Genomic DNA, 27,262 nt, shown 5'->3' with positions numbered 1-27,262 from the left:
TCTCTACTTCATGAAATTCAGTCAATAACTCTTCATAAATAATTTATTTTCATTAGGATCCTAAGTGCTGGAGACGAAAGACCTAAACTGGCCCTCAGAGCGTACAATTCTCAGACTAGAACATTTTAGGAAGTTCTTTTCTTAGTGTTTTAAATTGAAAAAAAAAAAAAAATCCACTGTAAAGAGGCAAAGGATAGGACAAACCCACAAGAGGACTCAGAGGGTTTAGGGCCCATGTTCCCCTTGACTGAAATGTCACGCATGGAGGGTGGAATGGGAAGAGTCGTTGCGAGAGGACGCTCTTCCCACTGCTGCATCTGGAAGACTCACCGGCTGCTCTTTCCGAAGAAATAACGAAAGGGGAAGAGAGAGCTGCAGGAAGGAGACCAGAGTGGCTTGAGATTCTAGAGGTCCCTCCCTTCTCCCAGTCCCATTAGGGCTCCATTAGCTAGGACATTTTTGCTTCGGGGAACCACTGAATGGATTCAAGTCTGGAACAGCATTTGAAAAGGTACCCAAATTCAATTATACTCAGGAGGGACACACGAAGGAGAATTCAATGGGATGGCTGAGCTCTAGATGGATAAAGGGATTTGCTAATTGTCTTCCGCAAAAAGGACTCCGAAGACAGCCTCGATTCAGAGAGGAGAATGGAAACATTTTGGTAACCGAAGCATCTGAATGACCTAACGATAAGAACAGGCTGTTTAAGCAGCATTTATGGGACAAGGTCCAATGCTAGGCACACTGGGGTGGGGTGGGGTGGGGTGGGATGTGTAAAAGCGAACAAGACACGGTCTTTATTAAATTCAGTTAGGGCCCTTGTGCTGTCTCATTTCCATCCTGTATCCCGGGAAAAATAGAGATTATGTGGGGAATCTGCTTGCTTTTCTAATTTCCCCAAAAGATTCAATGAGGCGGACTCTGGAGCTAGGTTGCTCTGGGTCTCAGTTTAATGACAGGAGAGAAATCCATCCTACCTTAGAAACCCAAAGAAGCCATTGGTTGCCAGCTCTGCGGGTCTTTCCGGTGGAGATGGATTGTCTTGCTGCAATGGGGGGATGATCTGTCTCACTAGGCTGTCCCCCAGCTTAGAATCTGCAAGGAAAACACTCAGGCAGGGAAAAGGTATTAGCCCAGGGATTTTCACATGACATCTAGTATGGGCCAAGGGCAGCCTCACACCATTTGTTCGAAGCTAGCCAAACTGTTTGTTGAGACCTTCCCAATTTCATCTCAGCCCAGTAAGATACTACTCTGACCTTGGACGATTTTTAGTTGGGCCCCTGAGATTTTTACACGGCTTAAGTCCTAGCCACCCACCATGATGTTTTCTCATGGAATGACAACTCGTCGAAGAACTCATGTGCTTACATCCCTGCATCTGTGATAACTACAATCCATATTGAATCCTCATGCTGGACATCTTAACAAGCATTTCCAGCCTTTGCTGAACATCTACTGCACCTTCAATATTCACACTAATGCCCTGAAGGGAAGAGGAGGAAAGACAGCTTCCCGGAGATTATTCTCCAACGAGACAGAACAGTGAAACACATCCCTCCCAACTTTTCTGTAAAACTTATCACCTGTATAGAAATGTTTTCAAATAGTGGGAGCATCAATTTCACCATCATTTGCACAGGAAGGACATGCATCGTTTCCTCTCACTTCTCTTGGAAGCTGAGGGAGCTTTTACTATTCGAGGGCAGGCCCACACACCAGAGGATGGCCAACAAGAGTCTTCATGGGAGCAGGTATATCACCCAGCAAGTGTGCCCAGACTCAGCTCTGTGTTGCTCTGCTCATCAGAGAACGAAAGAGGTCAGGATGATTATTAAAAGAGAATAAACTTCCCAGAACCTACCCTGTTCCTGGACATCAGTGATATCAAACGTTGGGCTCTCCTGACATTTCTGCTTGGTTTTTCTTTCCATGTTCTGATAAAAAGAGGACCAAGAAAAGTTTTTTTTTTTTTTTTTTTTTTTGGGACAGAGAGAGACATAGCATGAACGGGGGAGGGGCAGAGAGAGAGGGAGACACAGAATCGGAAACAGGCTCCAGGCTCCGAGCCATCAGCCCAGAGCCTGACGCGGGGCTCGAACTCACGGACCGCGAGATCGTGACCTGGCTGAAGTCGGACGCTTAACCGACTGCGCCACCCAGGCGCCCCGGACCAAGAAAAGTTTTAAACTTGACTCCCATACATCTTGGTGGGCAGGATGCTATTTGTTGGTTGGTGGTTAGTCAAGGAAGACTTCATAGGGAAAGTGCTATTTGAATGGGGTCTTGACAGATGAGTGAAATTTTATCATAATGGGGGTGAGGAGACGGTCAGAGAGAGCAGGGCATTTTAGACAGGGACATGGTGTATAGGAGGCACTACCTTTAACAACTAAAAAGATGAGTGTGGCTAGAGCTGGGGTAGTGGAAATATGACTATGGCATAAGCAGGCAGCACACTATAACTCAGTCTTCTCCCTGGGCTACTCCTTTACAGAACTTTTTTTAAAGTTTATTCATTTGTTGAGGGAGACAGAGCATGAGTTGGGGAGGGGCAAAGAGAGAGGGAGACACAGAATCCGAAGCAGACTCCAGGCTCTGTAACCGACAGTACAGAGTCTGACACGGGGCTCAAGCCCATGGACCGTGAGATCATGACCTGAGCCAAAGTTGGACGCTTAACCGACTGAGCCACCCAGGAGCCCCTACGGAACTTCTTTTAATACTTTGAGGAGGACATCCTATAACCTGGTTCCAAGCCCACATTTCCAGTTGATACCCCAATATTCAGAATCATGGTTCATATATTTTCTTTGGGACTCTCTGCTAACTGGCCACTCCCCTCACCTGGAAAGGGCCTGACTACCTTAGCAGTGCTGGGAAGTTCCTTGAGCCATTGTGCTGGTGAAGAATTCTACAGCCAGGGGCTGTGGACTATCAAGGTGGGTCTGGGAGACAGAGGTATGATAAGCCTCTAGGAAAGTTAGGATGAAAAAAAAAAAAGAAAGAAAGAAAGAAATTAGGATGTAGCCTCCATCTTAAGCATGAGTTGTATTTCTAAGATAAACATTTCCATAAACCCTCAATTTCCAGAACACATAGGCTGCTACCTGGGTCATACTCCTATAAAAGTGAAGGGGAACTCTTACCTCTTCTAAGTCTCCAGGTGCACTGGCTTGCAGTCCACCACAGGGTGGAGATGGAATTGAGAGGGCACAGCTCTAACTTCTAGCTTGAGAAAATCATTCTCACAAATTTAATGAAACTATGGTTTGGAGCTTAAATTCTGCTGCATTGGCTCTAATGAAAGCATCTACTAAGGGTGGCAGTGGGGAATAGAAGGGTTCAAAGGCCCTGGGACCGAGGTAAAGATCTCTCAACCAGGGCAGATTCCCCTCACAATATAGGTTAGCATTTGTGTTCTCCTAAAATCCTGCCAGATGTCTCCTCAGGAAAATGTCACAAGAAAAGAAAAACATAGCCTGAAATTAAACTGATGGTACCATCTGGGACATCCAACAAGACATAATAATACACTGACAACCCAACACAAAACTGTCCTCTATATGTTCAGGGCCGGATCTGCTTAGAAGTATAGTTCGAGGGGCACCTGGGTGGCTCAATCAGTTGAGCGTCCAACTTCAGCTCAGGTCATGATCTTGTGGCTCTTGAATTCAAACCCCACATTGGGCTCTCTGCTGTCAGTGCAGAGCCTGCTTCAGAGCCTCTATCCCTTGCTCTCTCTGCACCTCCCTGGCTCACGCTCTCTCTCAAAATTAAAAAAAAAAAAGAAATTTAAAAAAAAGTTCAAGCAGTTCAAGCAGAAGTGGCAAAAAAAAAAAAAAAAAAAAAAGCTACACACACACAGCAGTCTGTTTTACATCTGCTCTCCCCCTTTTTGTCCTTACAAAGTCTGGATCTCTAGTCTGGCACCTCGAGTAATAAAGGGAATGGGTCTGCCTTTCCTTCCCATTCTCCCCAAAACACCTCTTATGAAACAGAGACCTTATTTAGATATGAGCCATGTTCTTCTAAGCTCTCCCTGTATCAGCTCCCAGTGGTGTCCTGTTAAGACATGACAGTCCACACTGACTGTGTCCCTACATCTTGAGTTCCCCAAAGGGGAGAGAAAATATTAAGCATTGGACCATAGGAGCAAATTCGATTTTTCCATCTCAAGTGACTTACACTGAGAGCCACTATGATCACTCTAATTCAAGAGAAATCCTCTTTCTGGGAACAGGGTCTACAATGGAGACTGTCATTGGGCTTTGAGTCAAAATCAATAAACATGTTCCTTTTGGGTTTTGTTTCGGTGTTGGTTTTTTTTTTTTTTTTTTTTTTTGGACTCAGAGTTTTTTTCTAAACCCAGTATCAGGTTGAAAAGGTAATTATGTTGAGTAAGAAACTGTGGGTACTGTTCTTGAGGGAGATGATGTGTCAAACTAAGAATAGGAAGGTATGAAGGATAGAGAGTGAGGGAAATGTTCTTTTAATAGTAATTATCTTGGTTGTATAAAGCGTCTTTGTTCTTCAGAGCTTCATGTACCCCTCCTGTACTTTCTCATTTCTTTTTCTTCCCTCTTGAAAGGACAGGAGTATAGAAGAGGGCAATCATCTGTCTACAATCACTCAGTGGGCCAGGTGGCCATGGCATAATGGGTCTTATACCCTGCCCCTACCCACGGAGCCAGAGGACTGAGTCCCTAAGGGTTCTCTCCTTCCCTAACTAAACAATAAATTCCTGCAAGAAAAACCACGTTTTACATGTTTGGGTGCACCCCAGCACCTAACACGATACCTTGCAAACAGGAGGCAGAATAATCATATAGAAATGAAAATCACTTTACTTTCCTACTTAAAAAACGTTTTAGGGGAAAGCCTGTGATCTTGAAGTTGGCCTTAAGTCTTTCAAGATCCAGCCTGTGCTGATCTCTCCAATAACATTTCTTAGCACTGGACTCTAAGCTCCAGGTGCACTGGCTTGCAGTCACCAAAAGCACTATATTCGTTCCTCTTGGCTTTAGTTCTCTGAGCTTCTCTGAGAAGCCTCCCTCCCATCCCCCTGGTTTGGGTGAGGTTCTCCTTTGTGGTCCCTTTGCTTCCTTTATTCTTGCACGTAGCACATCTATCAATAATTGCCTAGCTTTTTACACAGTTGGCATTTTTAGGGGAGAGCAGGAGATCTCTAGTACTTGGCACACAGCAGACACGCAGTCAGTTTGTCGAATAAATGCACATGTTTTACAGATACTTACTGCATAACTGATCATGCTACGGGTTCTGGGAAGGCGAGGGAGGTGAACAGGGAGTGTGACCTTAAGTAACTTTAAATACTTAAGGTCAGAGCTACTTTGGAGAGATAAGTGAAAAGTAAGAAAAAGGCACAAATAACAGCTATTTCAAGAGGGGAAGAAAAGAAAAAGGGGACTCTTCTACAGGCTACTAAAAAAGAAGCCCTGAAATGCATGAGTAGCAGGTATATGAATATCTAAATGGGGAATAAACCTCACAAATGAAATCAAATGCCACTGGGGCCAGCCCATCACTGCTCTAAGTGAAGTTTTCTCTTACCAGTATCCCATGCTGATGTATGCCTAGCTTGTCTATAAAAACTAGATGCTCCCAGACTCAGACCCCGGTGCAGATGAAGGCAAAAAGTTTTCTAAAATGAAAAAATTCTATACCAGATCCCACCCCGATTCAACAGACCTATTTTCTTCTCTCACTGCAGAGTACAAGCAGCAGCTTTTTAAGCTGAGAAGAAAAGGCCTTTTAACAAAAGGATCCATCGATGTGTGTATTATGTGGCTACTTTTGGGACAGGTTGTGGCAAAAGTAGAGTGGCTGAATGTTATTCCGCAGATGGTGAAACCTGAGAATGAGTTCGGTCAATTCAGTCTGCACTTAGGACCAAAATGTGCTGGTAACAGGAATTATGACTTGTTACAGAACAGGAACAGCCAAAAGCCTTGAAGCCTCCATTTTGGTGCTTACCCTCCTGGTTTCCATAAGGGGCCTCTTTTTGCTGGGGCCTTGGCTGGAAATCCCCATCTTGGCCCTGAGGTGGGGAAAAAAGCCCAGGAAATGTTACTGGCAGCAGCAACATCACATTTAAGCAAATGTGGCCTAAATGAATATTTCAGCAGGTTGGCTATTTTTATACCACTCCTGGCCTACGGAATAAATTGCGTGGCCAAATTTTCTTTGGGTGCTGCTTTAATTCACAGCAGAATCCCAATTTGAAACATTTAAGGATCTAGGGGTTGAGAAAGGGAAAATGTGATTGACAGCAGGTAATCAGATTTTGAAATACTTGACTGCATCAAAACCCAGAGAAAGGGAAGATGTGAGGCCTCATCTCCATGGAAAATTCAGTCAAATAGAACAGAGCAAAGCTTCACACCTCCAAGTACCTTCACATTCCACCTGTCTGGGAAAGAAGTTTCCTGACCCTTCCCTGACATGTGCATTTGGAGGGTAGAGGCCTCAGTTCCCTCATGGAACTGTTTGCCCACACGACCCCAGGAAAGGAGCAGCTGCTCTCTGGGAACATGGGCTGAAAGCACTTTGGGCTGGGGAGCCCTCTCTGGGTGCGAGTTAAGAATGACTGAATTATCTTATCTTTACTGATTCACTCTGTCCCTGACAGAGATTGTAAAGAATATAGTAAGTAGCCTCCACAATAGCAGCTTCAACACGTTAAGGATATGTTCAACATTGACCCTAATATTGCAGTATTTCACCCATTGACTGATACATACCCTCTTATACGTATTTACATTTTAGCTCACATTCTCTCTTAAAGGCAGATTTCCAAAAAACTTCACTGCTTACTAGGTAAAATAGAATTTTATTTTTTTCTCACTCTCTTGAGGATTTCTCTGTGTTCTTATATAATATGCTGGGACTTCTTAAGTCTTGGGCCTTCTGGTAGTGTGACCATACTGAGTGCTGAGTATGTGTTGGATTCAATTGTACATAGATGTGATCGCCTTTCCTCATAGTCACTGTCTTGATGAGCAGAAGACTCCCACTTTGCCGAGGAAGGAACTGTGTTCAAATTACTTTGCAAACATCAACGTGTCTCCTTCCCTTAGTCCACCCCCGGAAATAAGCAGGTACCAATGAAGGCTGAAGACAAAAAGTGACTCAGCGAAGGACAAGATCGGCCAGCAGCAATAGCTGGCAAAGCCTGATGAGGATGCAGGATTTCAACTCTCTCCCAACACCACTGACCTGTCCAGCTCTGGCCTGTGCAGGGGGCTGGGTACTTCCACTCGTGCTCGTTTTCTCATCATGGCTCCTGCTGCTTTCGTCTCCGCCGGCACCTTCAGAGAGGAACCAGACTCCTGTGACTCCTTTTCCAGACCTGCTCACAGTTCACGAGGGCACAGTGAAGAGAACTCCCCATCTCTAAATTGCCTACAGCAACTTTTAACACCAGCTTCGCAAGTGAGGCTAGATATCGTTGTTAGAGACAGTCTTAGAAATTTAGCCAAGAGGAAAAAGATGGTCTCATGTATACAATTCTGATTGGACCTGGGCAGCAACCAAGGGGCAAAGTTAGAGGAAGAGACAAGAGCAGGACTTTTTGGACAAGACATGGCAATAAAGGCAATTTTCATCTTGTATAGAAAAGGCAAACTTACCAATCCAAGAGGACTGTCATTTATTGGTTTCCCTACAACGGAAATTTGAAGGTTATAATGGATCACGATGCTGTTTCACCTGGATTTCTGGCTACCACTTATTTCTTACAACTGGTCGTAGACAAAAAGCTCTAGGTATGCCTTTTCCGTTTTCTGCCTGGTACCACTTTTGCTAGAAATCCGGGGTCTTCAAACTCTCTTCCCCTATTTTTTAGACTTAAAGAACTATTGTCATCTACAAGGTCAAACATACTACATTTATATTATATTCTGATGATATGCCACTTAAAAGGGAATGATCCTTAGTATAAAAGAAAAAAGGTAGGGGCCCCTGGGTGGTTCAGCCGGTTAAGCGTCCGACTTTGGCTCAGGTCACGATCTCACAGTTTGTGAGTTCAAGCCCCGTGTCGGGCTCTGTGCAGACAGCTCAGAGCCTGGAGCCTGCTTCCAATTCTGTGTCTCCCTCTCTCTGCCCCTCCCCTGCTCACACTCTGTCTGTCTGTCTGTCTCTCACACAAATAAATAAACATTAAAAAAATTTTTAAGAAGAAAAAAAGAAAAAAGGCAGAACTTCAGACATCCGTGACAAATGAATTGGGGAGATACTTTGAGGCAAGGCCTTTGCACTCTTTTCCAAATCAAACTGGCAGGTATCTATTTGTCCCTCTACGAGTAAAAATAGCAATGGCCTTCAGAGATTAAAAACCTGGAGATGCCTTTAAGATACTGCTAATGTAAAAGTCACTGAATACTCTAAAATGGAAGGAAGTATTTTTATATAAGAGATCTCTTTCACTGAGTGATTACTGTCAGTCAGACTTTGTTTATTAATATATATAATTTATATATATATATATATATGCACACATTTTTTTTATTTTTATTATTTTTTTTTAACAACTCAGTGAGATGGGTGCTATTATTATCCGCCATTTCACAAAGGAGGCATAGAAAGATTAAGTAACTCATCTAAGGTCACACAGCTCTCAAGTGGCAAAACCACTGGGATTTGAACCAGGCCGTCTGGCTTGGAGCACTTGCTCCTAACCTCTACACTGTGTGGTGTTAGGGCCCAGTCAGGCTGGCCATTTTGCCATACTGACCTTGCACTGCTAACCCACGGACATTCAACCTTCCCTATTTCTCCTCCACCACTAAAACTTCCATCATTCTACTTACCAGGTGACGGCTTTTCATGAAACCATTTCATCTCCACATACAGAGTAAAAACAAATGGATAGGGGGCCAAGACGATTTCCCCATATTTGAATTTCAGGTGGGACACTCTTTCCCATTTGCTTTTATCTGAGAAATGGTGCTAAGGAGTGAAGAAAGCAGTCAGTACGAATCCCTGAGTACTATTCTAGGGATAAGACCCTTGCCCTTCCCTGTCCTACGAGTCTGCTGCTTCCATTTGAATCTATAATGTGACCTGTAGCTTATTTCTATCCTGAAATGAAAGGATACAGGGAAATACAATGAAGTGTTCTGTAGCAAATGGCTGCAGATTGTCCAAGTTTCCCAAGACCACACGAATAGAATCCTGGAAAAAAAAAATCTGAAATGAGTTTAATATTGTCTAGTCCCAGCCAATCTGTCCATTTACACCTGTCACTGCTTTTCGCAAACCCTTCATTCTATTAAAGATGAACTATGTGCTGTTCCCTGAACATGCCTTCTGATCCTCCATTTTTGTGCTCTGTTCCCTCTGCCTGAAATGCCCTTTCTTAGTAATGGGGGAGTAATGGAGGGGGCCAAGATACGACCAATGGGGTTCCAGGCAATGGGGTTCCAGGGCTTACTCTCTTAACCATTCATTAGGCACAATGCCTATCAACAAATGTTTTCTGAGTAAAAGAAGATGAGAACATCTGCCTGAAAGCTGAGAGCAAGAACACAGAAAAAGCACCTTGAAAACTTTGGTTATAAATGTATATAAATGCTCCCTAGCTACCACATACTGAGCTACTGTGTGGCAGGCACTGCACACATCTATTTCTAACCCTCACCACAATCGTGACAACAGGTACTGTTTATCAACCTCATTGACAGGTAAGGAAGCAGGCTTGGAGAAGGTAGGTAACTTGCCCAAAAGTCCCATTGTGAAGGCAGAACTTAACTCAAATCCAGGTGTGACTGGCTCTGAGGTCTTTGGTCTCTCCACTTTGCTAGATACTGCCTTGCACTTTTCTCTGCCCACGTTAACTGAAGCAAAGTGAAATAAACTCTGCTCTACTTACAATTAAAATAAGCAGAAAACTCTCGTGGTTCTATTATTAAAATAATTGTTATTTATAACAATGTCTCTGATCTCCCACAAGATTCTAATGTACCTTCAACACTTAGCCAAAGAGCCATAGATACCTTTAAGGCTAGGACTCAAATTTTTGGTTTCATAGAGTTTTGTGTTTGTATATTTCATCGTATTCAAATTCCTTGAAATATGACAGCGTATGTCTTTATAAATCTGAACGGTCCCAAATCACTGAGTTGTGAAGTCAGAAGAGAAATAAACTAGTTTAGAACTGTCATTTTATGAATAAGGCAATTAAGACCAAGAGACAGAAATGATTTGCTGGGGTTCACACTGCTAATCAGTGGCTCGGCCAGGGCTGGAATCCAAGGCCAGCGCCCAGAGCTCTGACTCCTTGTCCAACGCGTTCACCAATTTACAAAGCTGTTCACTTGCTCAGTGTTTCTCCTGTGGGAGAACCTAAGTAAGGCTGGGTAAAGGAGGAATGAAAATGAAGTGGGAATAAAGCAATTGCAAATGTTTCCAATTAAAATGAAGACACAGCAGTCTTGTATGTGTATTTACAATTGAGTTTCCTGAACGTCAAGTACCAGGCAGTGGTTGGGAGGGTGAGGCTTCCCAGAGCCCTGGAAGGCGGCAGTCCTCCAGAAGCTTTCTCCATGCCAGCCACCACAGAAGAGAGCTGCAGAGGGCTGGGAACTCTGGTGGAAACAATAGAACTCTAAGCCTCAAAGGTGCTGACACTTCAACTAGAAGAACTGAGAAAGGATACAGGCTTTAATTTCCTTGGAAAAACAGTTAAGTTTCTTCGCAGAGGAACTACGGCAGGGAGAAGCCAAGTGATCAAGTGGAGGTTGTGACTCAGTTCACAGGAAATAATTAAAAGCTGGATATGGACGCATCCTTGGCTTAAAGAATAACTTTCCCAGAAGTTGTCTTTTTCCCCTACCTCCAGCTCCTTGAGGATGACTTCCTTATCTTCTATCTCTTCCCCTCTAGAAGGTAAACAAACGAGAGATAAATAAGCTGAGAAGGAAAGCTCTGAAGATGGTAGACTCTACTGTCAGTACAGAGTAGACAGCAGAGCAAAAATGACACTTCCACTGAGCTACAGAAACATGACTAAGTAAGAATCGTGTGTGTTGACCAACAGCTCATGGGAAGAAGTGATCACCTAGGTGGTATGGTCTGAGAACTGGTAGAAGGTTGTTCCAAAATATCTTCCCCATTAACTTGCCAAGACCTGAAATTAAGTTAATAATTTGTTAGACTTGTTGTACTCAAGTGTAGTCTGTGGACCACCAGGCATCCTCAAGCCCCTGTCAAGTGTTCTTGAAGGCATAACTATTTTTATACTAATAATAAGATGTTATTTGCCTTTTTTTTCATTGCTGTGTTAACATTTGTAATCATTAGTACAAAAGCAATGGAGGGCAAAATTGCTGGTGCCTTTGCACAAATCTAGCTAGTTACACTAAACTGTACTAGCAGTTGTGGGAATCTTGACTGCCACACAGGAAAAAAAAATCCAGCTTCATTTAATATAGTTGAGGAAGCAAGAAAAAAATTAATAATTTTATAAAATCTCAACCCTTAAATACATGTCTTTTCAATACACTATGTGATAAAATGGGAAGTATTCATTAAGTACTTCTGCTGCATACAGAAATATGATGGGTGTCTTGAGGAAAAGCACTTGGGCAACTAACTGTTAAAGTTGCAGATTAAACGAGCTGCTTTTCATGGAATTGTATTTTACTTCAATGATCAGCTAACAAACTATAGTCATTATACAGATTTAGAAATGTGACGTTTCCTCAAAAATGAATAGTGAGCTTATCAATTCAAGCAAAACAACTGACAGTATTTATTTGTGCCAATGATGAATTTTGGGATTTCAAGCAAAATTTGAACTTTGGAAAACTCAATCCACCACAGTGAGATTGACAAATTTCAAAAACTTAGAACACTTTTCTAAGATTGATCGTGATATTAACAGATACGATTTTTTGATATTGTACAACGAAGTGTGTTGACATTTGGATTATCTATATAAGTCAGTCAACCAATATTTTCCAAATGACCAATGAAACACATTATGTTACAAATCATCCTAGGTAAAAGATTCACTCCCAGAACAAGACAGATTTTATTTTTTTTTTTTTATTTTTTAATTTTTTTTTATTTATTTTTTTTATTTTTTTGGGACAGAGAGAGACAGAGCATGAACGGGGGAGGGGCAGAGAGCGAGGGAGACACAGAATCGGAAACAGGCTCCAGGCTCCGAGCCATCAGCCCAGAGCCTGACGCGGGGCTCGAACTCACAGACGGCGAGATCGTGACCTGGCTGAAGTCGGACGCTTAGCCGACTGCGCCACCCAGGCGCCCCAAGACAGATTTTAATATAGCAGAGTTCAAAAAGTTCAGTGATAGAATTTCAGATTCCATATTGCAACTAACTTTTAAAAAAGCACCACGTTAAACAAAACCAAACAAAAAAACTATCACTTCTTAAATTTTAATGTAGGGTCAAAGAATGCCCACAATAATCTGTGAAGGCTATTAATACATTTCTACCTTCCCCGACTACACATCTATGTGGGGCTGGATTTTTTTCATATAATTCAACCAAAAAAACCAGACTGAATGCAGAAGCAGATATAATCTATCAGCTTTCTATTAAGCCAGACTAATGAGATTTGCAAAAATTTAAAACAATGCCAATCTTCTCATTAATTTTTTTGTCTTTGAAAATTAGCTATTTTTAATAAAAATGTGTTAACACTTAATGGATACATTATTTTAAATTAACTAATACATTTTAAAATTGTGGTAAAATACATATAAACTAAAATTTGCCATTTTAGCCATTTTTAAGTATACAATTCAGCAGTATTAATTAGACTCACAACCATGGTGTACAACCATCACCACTATTTTTCCAAAGCTTATCTTCCCAAACAGAAACACTGTACTCATTAAGCAATAACTCCTCATTCTCCCCTCCACCCCTCCCCTGGTGACCCCTAATCTATTTTCTGTCTCTATGAATTTTCCTGTTTAATATTTCATAGAAGTAGTATCATATTTTTCCTTTTGTTCCTGGATTATTTCAATTAGCATAATGTTTTCGCAGTTCATCTATGTTGTACAGGTATCAGAACTTCATTTCTTTTGCAATTTCTTTAGTAGCTGAATAATACTCTATTGCATATATGTATACAGCACGCATATAACTACATTTTGTTTATACATTCACCAATTTGATGGCACTTGGGCTGTTTCCATCTTCTATCATGAATAATACAGCTATGAACATTGTTGTACAAGAATCTGCTTGACTCCCTGTTTTCAATTCTTTTGGGCATATACCTAGGAATGAAATTGCTGTTATATGGTAATTCTATGTTTAACTTTTTGAGGAACTGCCAAATTGTTTTCTATGGCAGGTGCACTATTTTATATTCCCATCAGTTCTATACAAGACTTCCAATTTCTCCACATCCTTGCCAACTGTTATTTTCTGGGGTTTTTTTTTTTTTTGTAAATACCCATCCAAGTAGGTGTGAAGTGGTATCTCATTAAAGTTTGGATTTGCATGTCCCTGGTGTAAGGATACTGAGCATCTTCTCATGTGCTTATCGGCCATTTGTGTATCTCATTTGAAGTAATGTCTATTTAAATACTTTGTCCATTTTTATTATTTTTTAAATGTTTATTTTTGAGAGAGGGAGAGAGAGAGAGCATGTGCACAAGCGGGGGAGGGGAGAGAGAGAAGGGAGACAGAGGATTTGAAGCAGGATCCACACTGTCAGTGCAGACCCCCATGGGGAGCTCAAACTCACCAACTTCGAGATCAAGACCTGAGCTGAAGTTGGTCACCTAAAAGAGCCACCCAGGCACCCCAGCCTTTGTCGATTCTTAAACTGGTTTATTTTGTTGTTTTTGAGTTGTACTTCTTTCCTTTTAATGTTCATTTATTTATTTATTTTTAGTGTTTATTTTTGAGAGAGAGAGCACAAGCAGTGTGGGGCAGAGAGACAGAGAGAGGGAGACAGAGATCCCACGCAGGCTCTGCACTGTCAGCACAGAGCCAGACTTGGAGCTTAAACTCACAAACCATGAGATCATGAACTGAACCAAAATCCAGAGTCGGATGCTTAACAGACTGAGCCATCCAGGTTCCCTGAGTTGTACTTCTTTCTATATTCTGGATATTAAACTCTTATCAGATATGTGATTTATAGATATTTTCTCCCATCTGTGAGTTGCCCTTGCACTCTGTTGATAGTGTCCTTTGATGCACAATTTTTAAAAATTTAATGCAGTCCAAATTTATCGAATTTTCTTTTGTTGCCTATGCTTTTGGTATGGTATTTAAGAAACCACTGCCAAATTCAAAGTCATGAAGATTTGCACCTATGTTTTCTCCTAAGAGTTTTATAGTTTTAGCTCTTAAATTTAGGTCTTTGATCTATTTTTTGTAAGTTCTGTGTCCAGTATAAGGGTCTAACTTCATTCTTCTGCATGTGGATATCCATTCTTCTCAGAACCATTTGTTCAAGACACTGTTCCTCCACTATTGAATAGTTTTGGCATTCTAGTCCAAAACTAATTGACCAAAGATGTGAATGTGAAGGTTTATTTCTGGGCTCTCAATTCTATTCTATGGTCTGTAAGCTGTTCTTATGCCATTACCTATAGCTTTTTGGGTTACCTGGAGCTTTGTAGCAAGTTCTTAAATTGGGAAGTAGGAATCTTCCAATTTTGTTCTTTATCGAGATTATTTTGGCTATTCAGGGTCTCTTGAAATTCCATGATTTTTTTTTAAGACAGAGAGTGGGAGGAGAGAGAAAATCCCAAGCAGGCTCCACTTCTCAGTGTAGAACCCAATGTGGGGCTCGAACCCATGACCCTGGGACCATGACCTGAGCCAAATCAAGAGATGGATGCTCAACCCACTGAGCCACCTGGATGCTCCATTTCATATGAATTTTAAGATGGGCTTGTCCAGTTTTGCAAAATATGCCACTGGAATTTTGATAGGGATTTCACTGAATCTGTAGATTGCTTTGTCATCTTAATAATATTAAGTCTTCCAATCCACAAACATAGATATCTATTAAGTCTTCAATTTCTTTTGGCAACTTTTTGTAGTTTTCAGTGGGCAAGTCTTGCATCTCCTTGGTTAAATTTATTGCTAAATATTTTTCTTATTGGTACTACTGTAAATGAAATTGTTTTCTTAATTTTCTTCTCAGATTGTTTTTTGCTAGTGTATACAAATACCACTGATTTTGTGTGTTGATTTTGTATCCTGCAACTTTGCTGAATTCATTGATCAGCTCTAATATGAATTCTTTAGGGTTTTCTACAGGTAAGATCATGGTCTCCACAGATAGAGATGGTTTCACTTCTTCCTTTCCAATTTGTATGTATTTTATTTCTTTTTCTTGACTAATTGCTCTGGCTAGAAACAAGTACTATGATGGATGGAAGTAGTGAAAATGAGCATCTTGAGAGAAAAGCTTTAAGTTTTTCATAACTGAGTAAGTTAGCTGTGGGATTTTCATATATGGTCTTTATCATATTGAGGAAGTTCCCCTCTATTCCTAGTTTATTGAGTGTTTTTATCATGCAAGGGTGCTGGATTTGGTCAAATGCTTTTTCTTTCTCAATTAAGATAATCATGTGACTTTTTCCCCTTACATTCTGTTACTGTGGTGTATTATATTGGTTGACTTCTGTGTGTGTGTGTGTGTGTGTGTGTGTGTGTGTGTGTATTTAATGCTTATTTATTTTAAGAGAGAGAGGGGCGCCTGGGTGGCTCAGTCGGTTAAGTGTCCGACTTCGGCTCAGGTCGTGATCTCGCAGTTCGTGAGTTCAAGCCCTGCGTCAGGCTCTGTGCTGATGGCTCAGAGCCTGGAGCCTGTTTCAGATTCTGTGTCTCCCTCTCTCTCTGACCCTCCCCCATTCATGCTCTCTCTCGGTCTCAAAAATAAATAAACATTAAAAAAATTAAAAAATAAAAAAAGAGAGAGAGAGACAGAGATTGAGTGGGGGAAGGGCAGAGAGAGAGGGGGAGAGAATCCCAAGCAGGCTCTGGCTGTCAGCACAGAGCCAGACATGGGGCTCAATGTAACAGACCGAGAGATCATGACATGAGACAAAATCGAGTCAGATGCTTAACTGACTGAGCCACCCAGGTGCCCCTGATGTCTGTATACTGAACCATCCTTGCATTCCTAGGGTCTTTATCCCAGGAATGTAAACAGTGCCAATCTCCTCATTAATTTTTTTAAAAATATAGTTAACCTTTTTAAAAAATGTTTATTTATTTATTTTGAGGGGAGAGGGGCAGAGAGAGAGAGAGGGAGAGAGAGAATCCCAAGCAGGCTCCACACCATCAGTGCAAAGCCTGACGCAGGGCTTGATCCCATAACTATGAGATCATGACTTGAGCTGAAATCAAGACACCCAACCAACTGAGCCACCCAAATGCCCCAAAATACAGTTACTTTTAATAAAACATATTATTTGTTAACATTTAACGACATTATTTTCAGCAATTTTTAAGAATTTTATTTAAATCCAAGTTAGTTAACATATAGTGCAATAAGGGATTCTGGAGTAGAATTTGGTGATTCACCACTTACATATAACACCCAGTGCTCATCCCAACAAGTGCCCTCCTTAATGCCCATCACCCATTTAGCCCATCCCCCCACCCAACACCCCTCCAGCAACCCTCAATTTGTTCTCTGTATTTAAGAGTTTCTTATGGTTTGCCTGCCTCTGTTTTTTTTTTTTTTTTTAATTTATTTTAATTTACATCCAAATTAGTTAGCATACAGTACAACAATGATTTCAGGAGTAGATTCCTTAATGCCCCTGACCCAATTAGCCCATCCCCCGTCCCACAACCCCTCCAGTAATCCCTGTTTGTTCTCCATATTTAAGAGTCTCTTATGTTTTGTCCCTCTCACTGTTTTTATATTATTTTTGTTTCCTTTCCCTTATGTTCATCTGTTTTGTCTCTTAAAGTCCTCATATGAATGAAGTCATATGATATTTGTCTTTCTCTGACTGATTTCTCTTAGCATAATACCCTCTAGTTCCATCCATATGGTTGCAAATGGCAATATTTCATTCTCTTTGATTGCCAAGTAATACTCCATTTTATATATGTACACCACATCTTCTTTATCCATTCATCCATGGATGGACATTTGGGCTCTTTCCATACTCTGGCTATTGTTGATAGTGCTGTTATAAACATGGGGGTGCATGTGTCCTTTCGAAACACCACACCTGTATCCCTCGGTGCCTGTCTCTGTTTTTATCTTATTTTTCCTTCTCTTCCCCTATGTTCATGTTTTGTTTCTTAAATTCCACCTACGAGTGAAATCATATTTATCTTTCTAATTTCCCTTAGCATAATGATATATTATTTTTGTTTTAAGTTTATTTACTTTTTGAGAGAGAGAGAGAGAGAGAGAATAAATGGGGAGAGGCATTGAGAAAGGGGGAAAGAGGATCTGAAGCAGGCTCTGTCCTGACAACAGAAAGCCTGATGTGGGGCTCAAAGTCACAAACCGCGAGATCATGACCTAAGTTGCAGTTGGACACTTAACCGACTGAGCCACCAAGGCACCCCTAATGATATATTATTTTTAAATTAGTAAGTATGTTATTTTAATTTTCCTGTTTTAAACTGTATATGATACATATTGACAGGTATGACCCACATAACCAAACTCTTTGGGATCCTTGATAATCTTACGAGTGCAAAGAGATCTTGAGATAAAAAAATCTTGAGAACTACTGCTCCAAAGGTATGCCATCACTAATTTAGAAACTTACGTGAATATTAATATATGGACTATAAAATACTTGGGAAACAGGGGTACCTGGGTGGTTCAGTCAGTTAAGCATCTGACTTCTGGTTTCAGCTCAGGTCATAATCTCAGTTTCATGGGTTTGAGCCCTGTGCTGGGCTCTCTGCTGGCAGTGTGGAGCTTGCTTGGGATTCTCGTCCTCTTCCTCTCTCTCTCTGCCCCTCTCTCACTCTCACTGTCTCTGTCTTTCTCAAATAAATAAGCTTAAAAAAATAAAATAAAATACATGGGAAACAGAGTCCTACAAGATGCTAATTCAACCAGTCCCCTGGACAGGGTGAAGGTAGAGAAGGGATACTTGTGGGAATGTACTAACCTGTATTTGCAAAGGCTATTCTCTTAGCTTCAAAATTACCTGATACTGTTGCCATATCTAATTTTGAATTTATACACATTGGGTCCTGCGTGAAGAAACCTCGTCTCTGGAAACGGGTAGGTGAAGGGTTTTAAACTCATTGCTTCCAAATGATAGCCTAAATGAAATACAAATATTAGAGAATTATTAAAAAGCTAAAGATGGTTCCTTATGTCATCATATGGGAAAGAGAACCTGCCCAGTCCGTAGCGTCTCTTCATGAGTAAAATGTCCAACATTCGGCACCACTGCCTATGTCCCGTCTCAGATTTTACATTAATCACCTATTTTAATCACTTGGACCATTCTTCTACCTGCATGGGGGAAGATACACGGTGTTTGGGAATAATCTGTATACTTGAAATCGGAAGACCTGGGTTCGAGTTTTGTAGTTTACCTGACAACCTCGGGCAAATCACTTCTCTTCATGAGACTAATGATAACCAACATCTGATGCCTCATAAGGTTTTTGTTACAATTAAATCTCTCTCTCAAACATCTCTTGAATCTATTCTCCCCCCTTGTCCCCACTTTCCTTGGAATCTAGGCCAGTATGAAGAGGACTCAAGTCAAATAATGAAACAATCCAAATGTACCAATAGGTGGCACAATTAGGAAGACCTCTGCTATTAATTTTAGATGAAGTTAAGGAAGGAACACACCTTCCTGCCACAGCTCATGCAGCAAATAAGGATGTACGCTAATGTCTCCCAGTGCTGCCAAGGAATGCCTTATCTTCCCTACCTCTCAACCACTCTTCCTTTTCACCACTCGTGAGACAGCCCTGTGTCACAAGAGTACCTACTATCCTCCTAGCACTTACTAGATTTACGTTTCCTATTCCTGAATCTCTGTCACTTAAGGTCCTCTTTGAGGGAGAGTCAGGAAAAGGGAAAGATGGGAAAAGAAGAATGGCACGTCTCTCTTCTCCAAGCAGGCATTCGGTACACACTAAAAAGAATTAAGCACAGTGATTAGTGATTTTCTAAGTCACTGGGACTTTTCTGTGCCTCTTTTTACTTGTAGAGATAATAAACCCTGCATTTTCTGTCTCTTCATATGGAAATGTAAGTAATAAATAATGAGATGAGAGGTTCAGAGTTCCTGAGGATAAAAGCTACCTACACACAACACAAAGTATTGATTTCAGAGGTAGCTAAGATGGGTAGACAGAACAGGCACAAAGAAAGAATAATTTAGGTTTGAGTCTCGGGTCCAATATCCCTCCTTGGCTTCTCCGGGCCTTGATTTTCTTATTTATACAATAATAACAATTAACAACAACTTTTTAAAATGCCCTACCTTAAGTGTCTTACATGTATCATCTCACCTAATCCTTACACCAAGGCTTTGAGATCAACAGCCCAAATCTGATATATAAGGAAACTGAGACATTGAGAGATGAATGTTGGAACTGAGTTTCAAATGAAGTAATATGAAGCCAGACTTGATACCTCTTAACCACTTTCCTACTCTGCTTTCTGGGGTTTTTAGGACAAAAAAATAAGATAATGAATATAAATCATTTTGTAAGTATTAAAATACTATATACACATAAAGGACTATTTTATTACTCTTTCCTCCATATTACCCCAGTACCATTTATACTCAGCAGGGAAAACTCTCGTGTGGTGGAGTCAGAAGATCTACGTGCCCAAAGAATGGAATTTCCCACAATTTCCAGAGTTCATGTCTGGGGCTGCCAGTAAAGAGATATCCCAGTGTCTGATCTCAGCTGCTTGGGATTAGAATGACAGGGGGTTGGAGCCAGAGCCCATGAGACTATTTAGACTAGAATTGCAGTCAAAAGTGAAAAGAAATACTTGGTGCCAACTGCAAAGTTACCAGAGGGGAAATACTGTTCATATCCTGAGGTGGGGTGGGGAAGGCTGGGGGGGGGGGGGGGGGGGGAGGGAATCTTGTTGATTCCCATGCCCAAGGCATGGCAGGAACCCAGCTAGATTTGATGGTGTTTTCGGTGCTAAGATGACTTTTCTAAGTAGGAAAGGAGCCTACCTGCCACAAAAGTTGCTGCCACAAAAATTTAGCTTTCAGTTATTCAGAGAGTTTTACTAAAATGCAGCCACCTCTCACCACAGACTGAGGGCTGGGGGATCAGAGCAAAGGAAATGAAGGACATTTGCTGGAAATGACAATCCAGAGAGGAAACTTCATGTACTGCACCACAGTGGCTGTCCGAAAGAGGTAACAACAGCCCTCTTCTGGCTGGGGCCTGCCTGTTAATTGCTGGCTGCCTGCTTCAGAAACAACCACACACTAATTACCTCATTTGAAAATAAAGATTAGACAGCATAATCCAAAACAACCACATAGTACTATTGGTTCAAAGATTTCACAAGGTTATTTTTCAACCTAAGTACTGTAGTCAAGATAACAATATGAGGTCTTAACATATGAAGAAGGGTCACTCTCAATCCATTTTTAGGTGATCAAACAACACGATGGTGTTAAAACAAAGAAAAGTTTAGAAGCAAAATGCATTAGTTGGAAATGAGTAAGATTTGCAATTGGAGGATCAAGGCCTGAGTCCTAGCTCTGCTTCTTATTAGCCAGTAGATCCTGAGCAAGTCACTTAGCCTTGCCATTTCTCAATTTCTGCATCTACAAATGGGAATCCCATCTAGAATTGTAGTGGGATTAAATGCGATTATGCTGTAAATAGCACTCCATAAACTCTAGAATATTACATAAACATTAGCTGTTTTGATAGATTTGAAGAGTTTCTCTCTTAATGCTTCACTAGAAAAGCAAATTTAAGAGAGGAAAACTGACTACCTTTAATTTCAGCGCAAAATCTGACAAATCCCAATCAAGAACCTTTTCTTTGAAAATTTCCAATAATTATATTTAAATGCCACATAGGCAATGATGTTAGATTTTTTAAGGTTTTAGTAATTTTTTCACATAAAGAAACATCTGGGTCAGTTCATAGAACCTAAAGCAGGGCTGAATGTTATATGAGGATAATATTGACTATTGAGGTGGAAGATAAGGAAGTGCTGTCACTAAATATATCTGGTGATATTGGATGGAAAAATCCTCCACAGTGTTAAAGAATAAAAGAGCTTCATAAGCGTTTATTCAAAATACATTTACTGAGCAGATCTAATATGATAGGCTCTGTGACCATTAATGAGTGGGGGTAACAAAACAGGGAAATCCCACTGATACTATGAATTTACTACCCAAGTTTTAGAATTGAGATTGAAGACAGATGACCAGCAACTCCTTCCACCTTCACAAGTCCTTGGCTAGTCTCCAGGGTCTGCCTGGCTTTACTGAAGTATGTTCAGACTCTGAAGTCTGTATTTCCAAACAGAGATTCATGGTTGCCTATAGTTGGAAGCGCCCTCTGTTTTAGACGGTATGAGAATAAAGTGATTTCACCAAAGAAGGAAATAACTTCCACAAGGTGTCATATAACTTAGTACAGAACCAGGATTAGCACTCCCCAAGACTGCTGATTCCTTTGACCCACGCATTCCCCATTACATCACAATACCCTGTCAGTCACTTTATTAAATTGTAACCCTGGTCACTCTTGTAATTGTGGATGACTCAAGGCAAACTCAATCTGGGTATAAAGGCATCAAACCAAAATGTAAGCTTTTCTGATCAAATGTTCTTAGAATTATTTCTTGGAGTGTTAAAGTGTTCACATTTGTTTGTCTTCAAGCTCTCTTGTCAAAAGGAACTATTCGCCGTTTCTTTACCTTGCAGGGTAGCTAGGATGGCTGATGAAATAATGCAGGTATAACTGCTTATTTTAGTGCTCTACACAGGTTTTTCAATAAAGAATAACCTTTCTAAGACAAAACAAAGTCTTAAGATATGGGAGGGGCCAGGGAGAGACTGATCTAAGACTACCCAGAATACTTCTTTCGTGTTTACTGGTATCGTTCTTTCTCTTTAGGTTTCTTCCTACTCTTTCTGGTAAAACACAATCTTTAAAATGCTCTTGGCATTCGTTCAGGAATAGATTTGCCCTTGGAACTGTGTTAGATTTTGTTTTGTTTTGTTTTGTTTGAGAGGTAAGGAGTAACTAAAGTTTCTAACAGAGAGGTAGGAAGATGCCCTAAAGTGAAATTAAAAGGCCTAATGGACAACTCCGTAGACCAGAAAGGAGTCGAAGTTAATCTCTTCAGTTACCTTTGCACCACTTACATCTTAACCATCCTAAAAGCTATTGGAAAAACTACCTGTAGTCAATAGGTCCAGAACTGTGGTCCTTATTCTAGAAAAGCAATAGAATGGTATCTCATCTCATCACCCTGCCCAGAAGCTCTGGCTTGTTACATGATGATCAACCTATCAGCATTCACATCACACTGAATTCACTGTAGCACTCTAAACATCCTACCAACCCCAGGAACCCAAAAAGCATTTGGATGTAAAACTGAAGGCAATGAGAGACATTTTATCTTTTGGTTACACCATTGGGTGAGTTGACCTGTACTCACCCGTACATGTAGGGAAGAATATGTAAAATTGGGGGGGGGGGGAAGCATCAGTAGTTTCAGAAGGGCAAATGGTTTAGAGAATATGCTTAGGTAGAGAGAAAGGAACATCTTTTACAACTCTGAGCTCAAAACTCTGAGTCCTTGATGTACATATCTCGATGGTCTTAGTGACCGAAGACTGATATAGGAAAGTGTGAAAAGAAAGCTTGAGGGGTACCTGGGTGGCTCAGTTGGTTAAGCGTCCAACTGTTGATCTCAGCTCAGGGTCGTGAGTTCAAGCCCTGAGTCGGGCTCTATGCTGAGTGTGGAGCCTACTTAAAAAAAAAAAGAAAAGAAAAGAAAAGAAAGCTCCTAAAATATCCAGCTTTGTTCTTGCTAGGAAACAATGGCAGATTCTGAAGAAATTAATAAGAAAACTAAATTACTTTTTATGTAATGAGAGACATTTCATACAGGAAATTTGAAATATTTTACTAAGTTTAATCCAATTCTGGTGAGATGTGGGGCGGGGGGCAGAGATAAGAACTGTATTTACAAAAAGATATAGCTGACTTGAGGAGATCATCTAATTTGGCCATGACGGGCAAGACTAAAACTCAGATGTATTGTTAAAGCAAGACAGTCCAACTGATTATGAACTGGCCTACACTCAATATTGGCCTCAATTCTTTATATTTTACATTTTAAGCCTAGCTCTAAAACAACAAATCATTTATTATTGCTAAGAAACATAAAGTTTTGTACTTTGAATAACCATCAAACCACAGGGCTCTAACGGTGAAGAGGCCTTAGCAAACAAGCAAACCTCATATTTATAAAGCACTTTCAGTGTATATAATGCTTTCTTATCTCTAGCTCACAAGATCCAAAAACTTCTATTGAAGTAGGAAAGGTAGAGTCAGCTAATTCATTTTCCATGCTAACTGCTCTCCTAGTTTTTACCTGATCTGAGCCTCTCAATCTCATGTTCATTCAACATTCATTCATTCAGCTCACAAATATTCGCATGCCTACAATGTTCCAGAAGCGGAAGTGCTGGAGATACAGTGGAGAGGATTGGAACTTGGTCCTCACCTGCAAAGAGCTTACAAATCATTTCAAGTGTGGTGACTGCTACAAAAAAGAACAGGGTGATATGGGAACATGATACAGAGAATCCTAACCCTAGAAAGGAAATCATGGAAGCCCATTCTAAGTAAAAGACTCATACCTGAGGGATGAATATGAGTTAGGGATGCACAAAAAGAGAGCAGGTCTGAGGTGCGTACAGGAAACAGAAGATGTAAGAGTCTTCAACTTGGAGAGAGCATGGCGCTTTCAAAAGAAAGAAGTATAGAAACTTGGAACCTAGTGGGCAAAAAGGACAGTGCTTTGAGATAACACATACAGATAAGCAATGAGTTAGTCAGCATACATGTGAGAGTCTTACTATGCACTGCTCTATGTCTAGAGTATAACAAGAGAGACATGATAACTTGTCTTTAAGGGCTTATATTTCAGGTGTGGAAGCAACAATAAACATGTAAGTACATAAATGTAATTTGAAGTACTCTCAGTACTATAAAGAAAATAAAAGAGTTTCATAGAAAAGAGTAACTGGGAGGGTGCTTAACTACTGTGGCCAGGGAAGACTTTTTGGACAAGATTACAGCTGAGCTGAGGCCCAAATGGAAAGTTGAACAACCATGCGAAGTCAAGAGGAAAAGCATTCCAAGCAGAAAAAAAACCAGCAATCACAGATGCCTTGTGATGGGTGGTTTAGGTTTAATGGACAGAAAGGTCAGTGTGACTGGAGCACAGAGAATGAAAACAGAATAGAGGAAGACAAAGTCAGAGATAAGAAGCAACCAGATCGTGTAAGGCCTGTAGGCCACTGTAAAGAGTTCAAATTTTATGCTAAGGGTTTTATAAAGAATGAAAGGATTTGATTTGTTTTAGAAAGATGAACTGTACAAGGGTAAAAGTAGAAGCAGGGAACCAGTGAGGAAACTTTTGTAGTCGTCCAGGAGAAAGATGATGCTGATTTTGACTGGGGAGTCTTAATGGATAGCTGAATGGGGGTATATTTTAGACTGATGGACTCGATGTGGGAGTCAAGGACGGTTCTTATGTTTTCAGCCTTTGCTATTAGGTGGAGGATGGTACATACCCTTTTCTGAGATGGGGAAGGATTCTAGGGAAAGAGATTTGTAGAGAAACTCAATAGTTCTATTTTGGTTAAGTCTAAGGCCTGTTCAACATCCCAGTGGATATGCTGAGAGGGTGGTCTCCTAGTGTGCAAGAGATGGAAATCAGGATGGAAATGTAAATTTAAGTAATCGGTGTTTAGGTGGTATCTGAAACTATTGAACAGATGTGATCATCAGGGGAGAAAGTGCAGGTAAAGAAGGGATGTGGGCCTTACTTACAGCCCAGGTTATGAATTGTGGAGTCTATCCTGAAATCAACAGGAAGGCGCTGAAGGGTATAATAAAGAAATGACCACACAGCTGTGAGTTAAAGTACACATCTGTATGGATCCGGTTGTAACGTGGGAAATAATCCAGAACAAGAACAGATAAAAAAGGACTAGGACCAGCTAGGCGATGCCTGTGGTGCTAGGCAGAAGCTGATTAAGTGGCGTGGTCTACAGTGACAAAAGTGGAGATGAAGAAGGATTGGTTTGGAGGATGCCTGCGAAGATGTCTAGTCGTGATTTTGTCAACTGATGAGGGAAGGGAGAGAGAACAAAGTTGATTCCTAATTGCTTGAGCAGCTAATGGAAGAGAAAAAAAAAGTACCACTTCCTGAAAAAGTAGCCTTAGAAAGTAAACTTTAAAAATTTTTTAATGTTTATTTATTTTTTGAAAGACAGAGATGGTGTGAGCCGGGGAGGAACAGAGAGACAGGGAGACACAGAATCTGAAGCAGGCTCCAGGCTCCCAGCTGTCAGCACAGAGCCCCACGCAGGGCTCGAACTCACCAACCACGAGATCATGACCTGAGCTGCAGTCGGACGCTCAACTGACTGAGCCACCCAGGCGCCCCTATAAAGTACATTTTTTTAAAAAGTTTTCAGTTTATTCCTTTTTTGAGAAAGAGAGAGCGAGCAGGGGAGGGGTAAGAGAGAGGGAGAAAGAGATGGCTCAAGCAGGCTCCCCACTGCCAGAGCAGAGTTCGAAGTGGGGCTGGAACTCACCAACCGGGAGTTGCCGATGACCTCCTGGGCTGAAATCAAGAACCCCACAACTCCTGAGCCACCCGGGCGCCCCTGGAAAGTCCATTTCTCAGGGGGAAGATGTGACCTCCTTAGTGGGACGTGCTCAATTTTAAGGTGCCCACGAGCCAGCCAAAGAGCGATTTTAGGGAGACGGTTGGGAGACTGCGGTAGGCTCACCACCTGCACATGCGCAAGGGGAGGAACTGAAGTTGAGGGAAATCAAGGACCGAGGCAGGCTGAATCTTTCCACTTTGGCAGATGCCAAGATTCAAACGGGGCGGGGCGGGGGGGGGGAAGGGGCGGTCTCACTGAGTGCCACGCCTCCAGTATTTCCCTCCCAGGTTGAGTCAGGCAAGGCAGAGACTCCCCGAGATCACTAAGACATGGCGGGGACAAGAAACGTCTCCGTGGGCGAAGTCTTGCTTCCGTGGCAACCGCTGAGCCTGGGGTCACCGGGAGGCTGCAGAGCAGAGGGCACGCTTTCGTTACGGGGAAAGGGGGTTTTAAAAAAGAGGGTGCGGCGAGGGGGGCGCGGGGCCCTCGGAAGACCGGGCGGCCCTCGGGGACGGGAAGAGCGGCCAGCGCGCCGCGATCTCGGCCTCGGCTCCGCCGCTCCGCTCGCCAGGCGAAGGGGGTCGGCCCAGGCCGCCGCCGCCGCCCCCCCTGCCCGGCCCGCCCCGGGCCACCCTCGCGGCCTGCAAGTGGCCGCGGCAGCCTGGCCCTCTCGCGCCGCTGAAGGGAGGGGCCGCCGGAGCTGTAACTCTCCCTCGGAAAATAAAAGGCCACGAAGCGCCACCCTCACGGGAGCACCAGGCCGCTGTGGGCCGTTACCTCAGACTCAAGACTTTCCCAGGCCAGGCCGGGCCCTTATACAGGCTACGGGTTCTTCGCGCCTCGTAAAAGCGGCCTCGGCCGCAGTTCCGCCCGCGGAGCGCCCGCGAAACGTGCGGGCGTCGACTGCGCACGAAGCGCGGCTCGCGAACTCACTCAGGCGCTCGCTCGCGCTTTGGCTCATGCCGCGCGCCCGCCAGCCCTTTTGCGCACGCGCAACCGCGCTCCCCGCCCCACCCCCGCGCCGGGGCCGAGCGTTCTGCGCACGCGCAGATGTGCTCCCTCGCCTGCCGCTGTGGGAGCGCGCGCCGAGGTTTGGCCGTGATGTGCGCGTACGCGGCGCGGCGCCACGGCCCCGTGGGTGGTCCGCCGCTCAGGTCCCGAATGGCTCGCGGCCCCACCCCGGCCGGGGCCTTTTTGTCACTACTCATCCTGTCCACTGTTTGTTCACTTACCGCATAGTCCGTGCCTGCCGTGGGAGCTGTGTCCTGCGGAGCCCCTACTAATGTGTCCAGCATCGTGAAGGCAGTTTTCATACTCGCTCTTCTTTGATAAATCCCGACCGCAGTGTTGTAAAGCAGGTTTTTTA

At 42.3% G+C, this 27,262-nt stretch overlaps 1 protein-coding gene across 9 annotated transcripts; it reads right to left on the bottom strand.

Moving 5' to 3' along the window:
* Positions 1-29: 29 nt before the first annotated feature.
* Positions 30-26,866, bottom strand: MAJIN (membrane anchored junction protein). Of its 9 annotated transcripts, none has more exons than XM_078433656.2 (13): positions 26,674-26,866; positions 26,152-26,302; positions 25,822-26,022; positions 18,163-18,280; positions 10,859-10,904; positions 9,123-9,198; positions 8,835-8,960; positions 7,656-7,687; positions 7,243-7,355; positions 6,001-6,064; positions 1,868-1,940; positions 981-1,098; positions 30-372 (listed from the first exon to the last, which is right to left on the bottom strand). In XM_078433656.2, exons 3-13 carry the CDS (start codon positions 25,904-25,906, stop codon positions 327-329), a joined length of 897 nt encoding a protein of 298 aa, XP_078289782.2. In that variant the 5' UTR covers positions 25,907-26,022; positions 26,152-26,302; positions 26,674-26,866; the 3' UTR covers positions 30-326. The 9 variants fall into 9 exon arrangements, with proteins under 9 accessions (XP_078289782.2, XP_060463148.2, XP_060463150.2 ...); XM_060607165.3 differs by lacking the exon at positions 25,822-26,022 and adding an exon at positions 18,986-19,113; XM_060607167.3 differs by lacking the exon at positions 25,822-26,022.
* Positions 26,867-27,262: the final 396 nt, after the last annotated feature.

Source organism: Panthera onca, chromosome D1 (genome assembly GCF_046562875.1).
Source record: "Panthera onca isolate mPanOnc1 chromosome D1, mPanOnc1 haplotype 2, whole genome shotgun sequence".
Lineage (NCBI taxonomy): Eukaryota > Metazoa > Chordata > Mammalia > Carnivora > Felidae > Panthera > Panthera onca.
The sequence above is the reverse complement of the archived record's forward strand: the minus strand, read 5'-3'. Positions and strand labels throughout refer to the sequence as shown.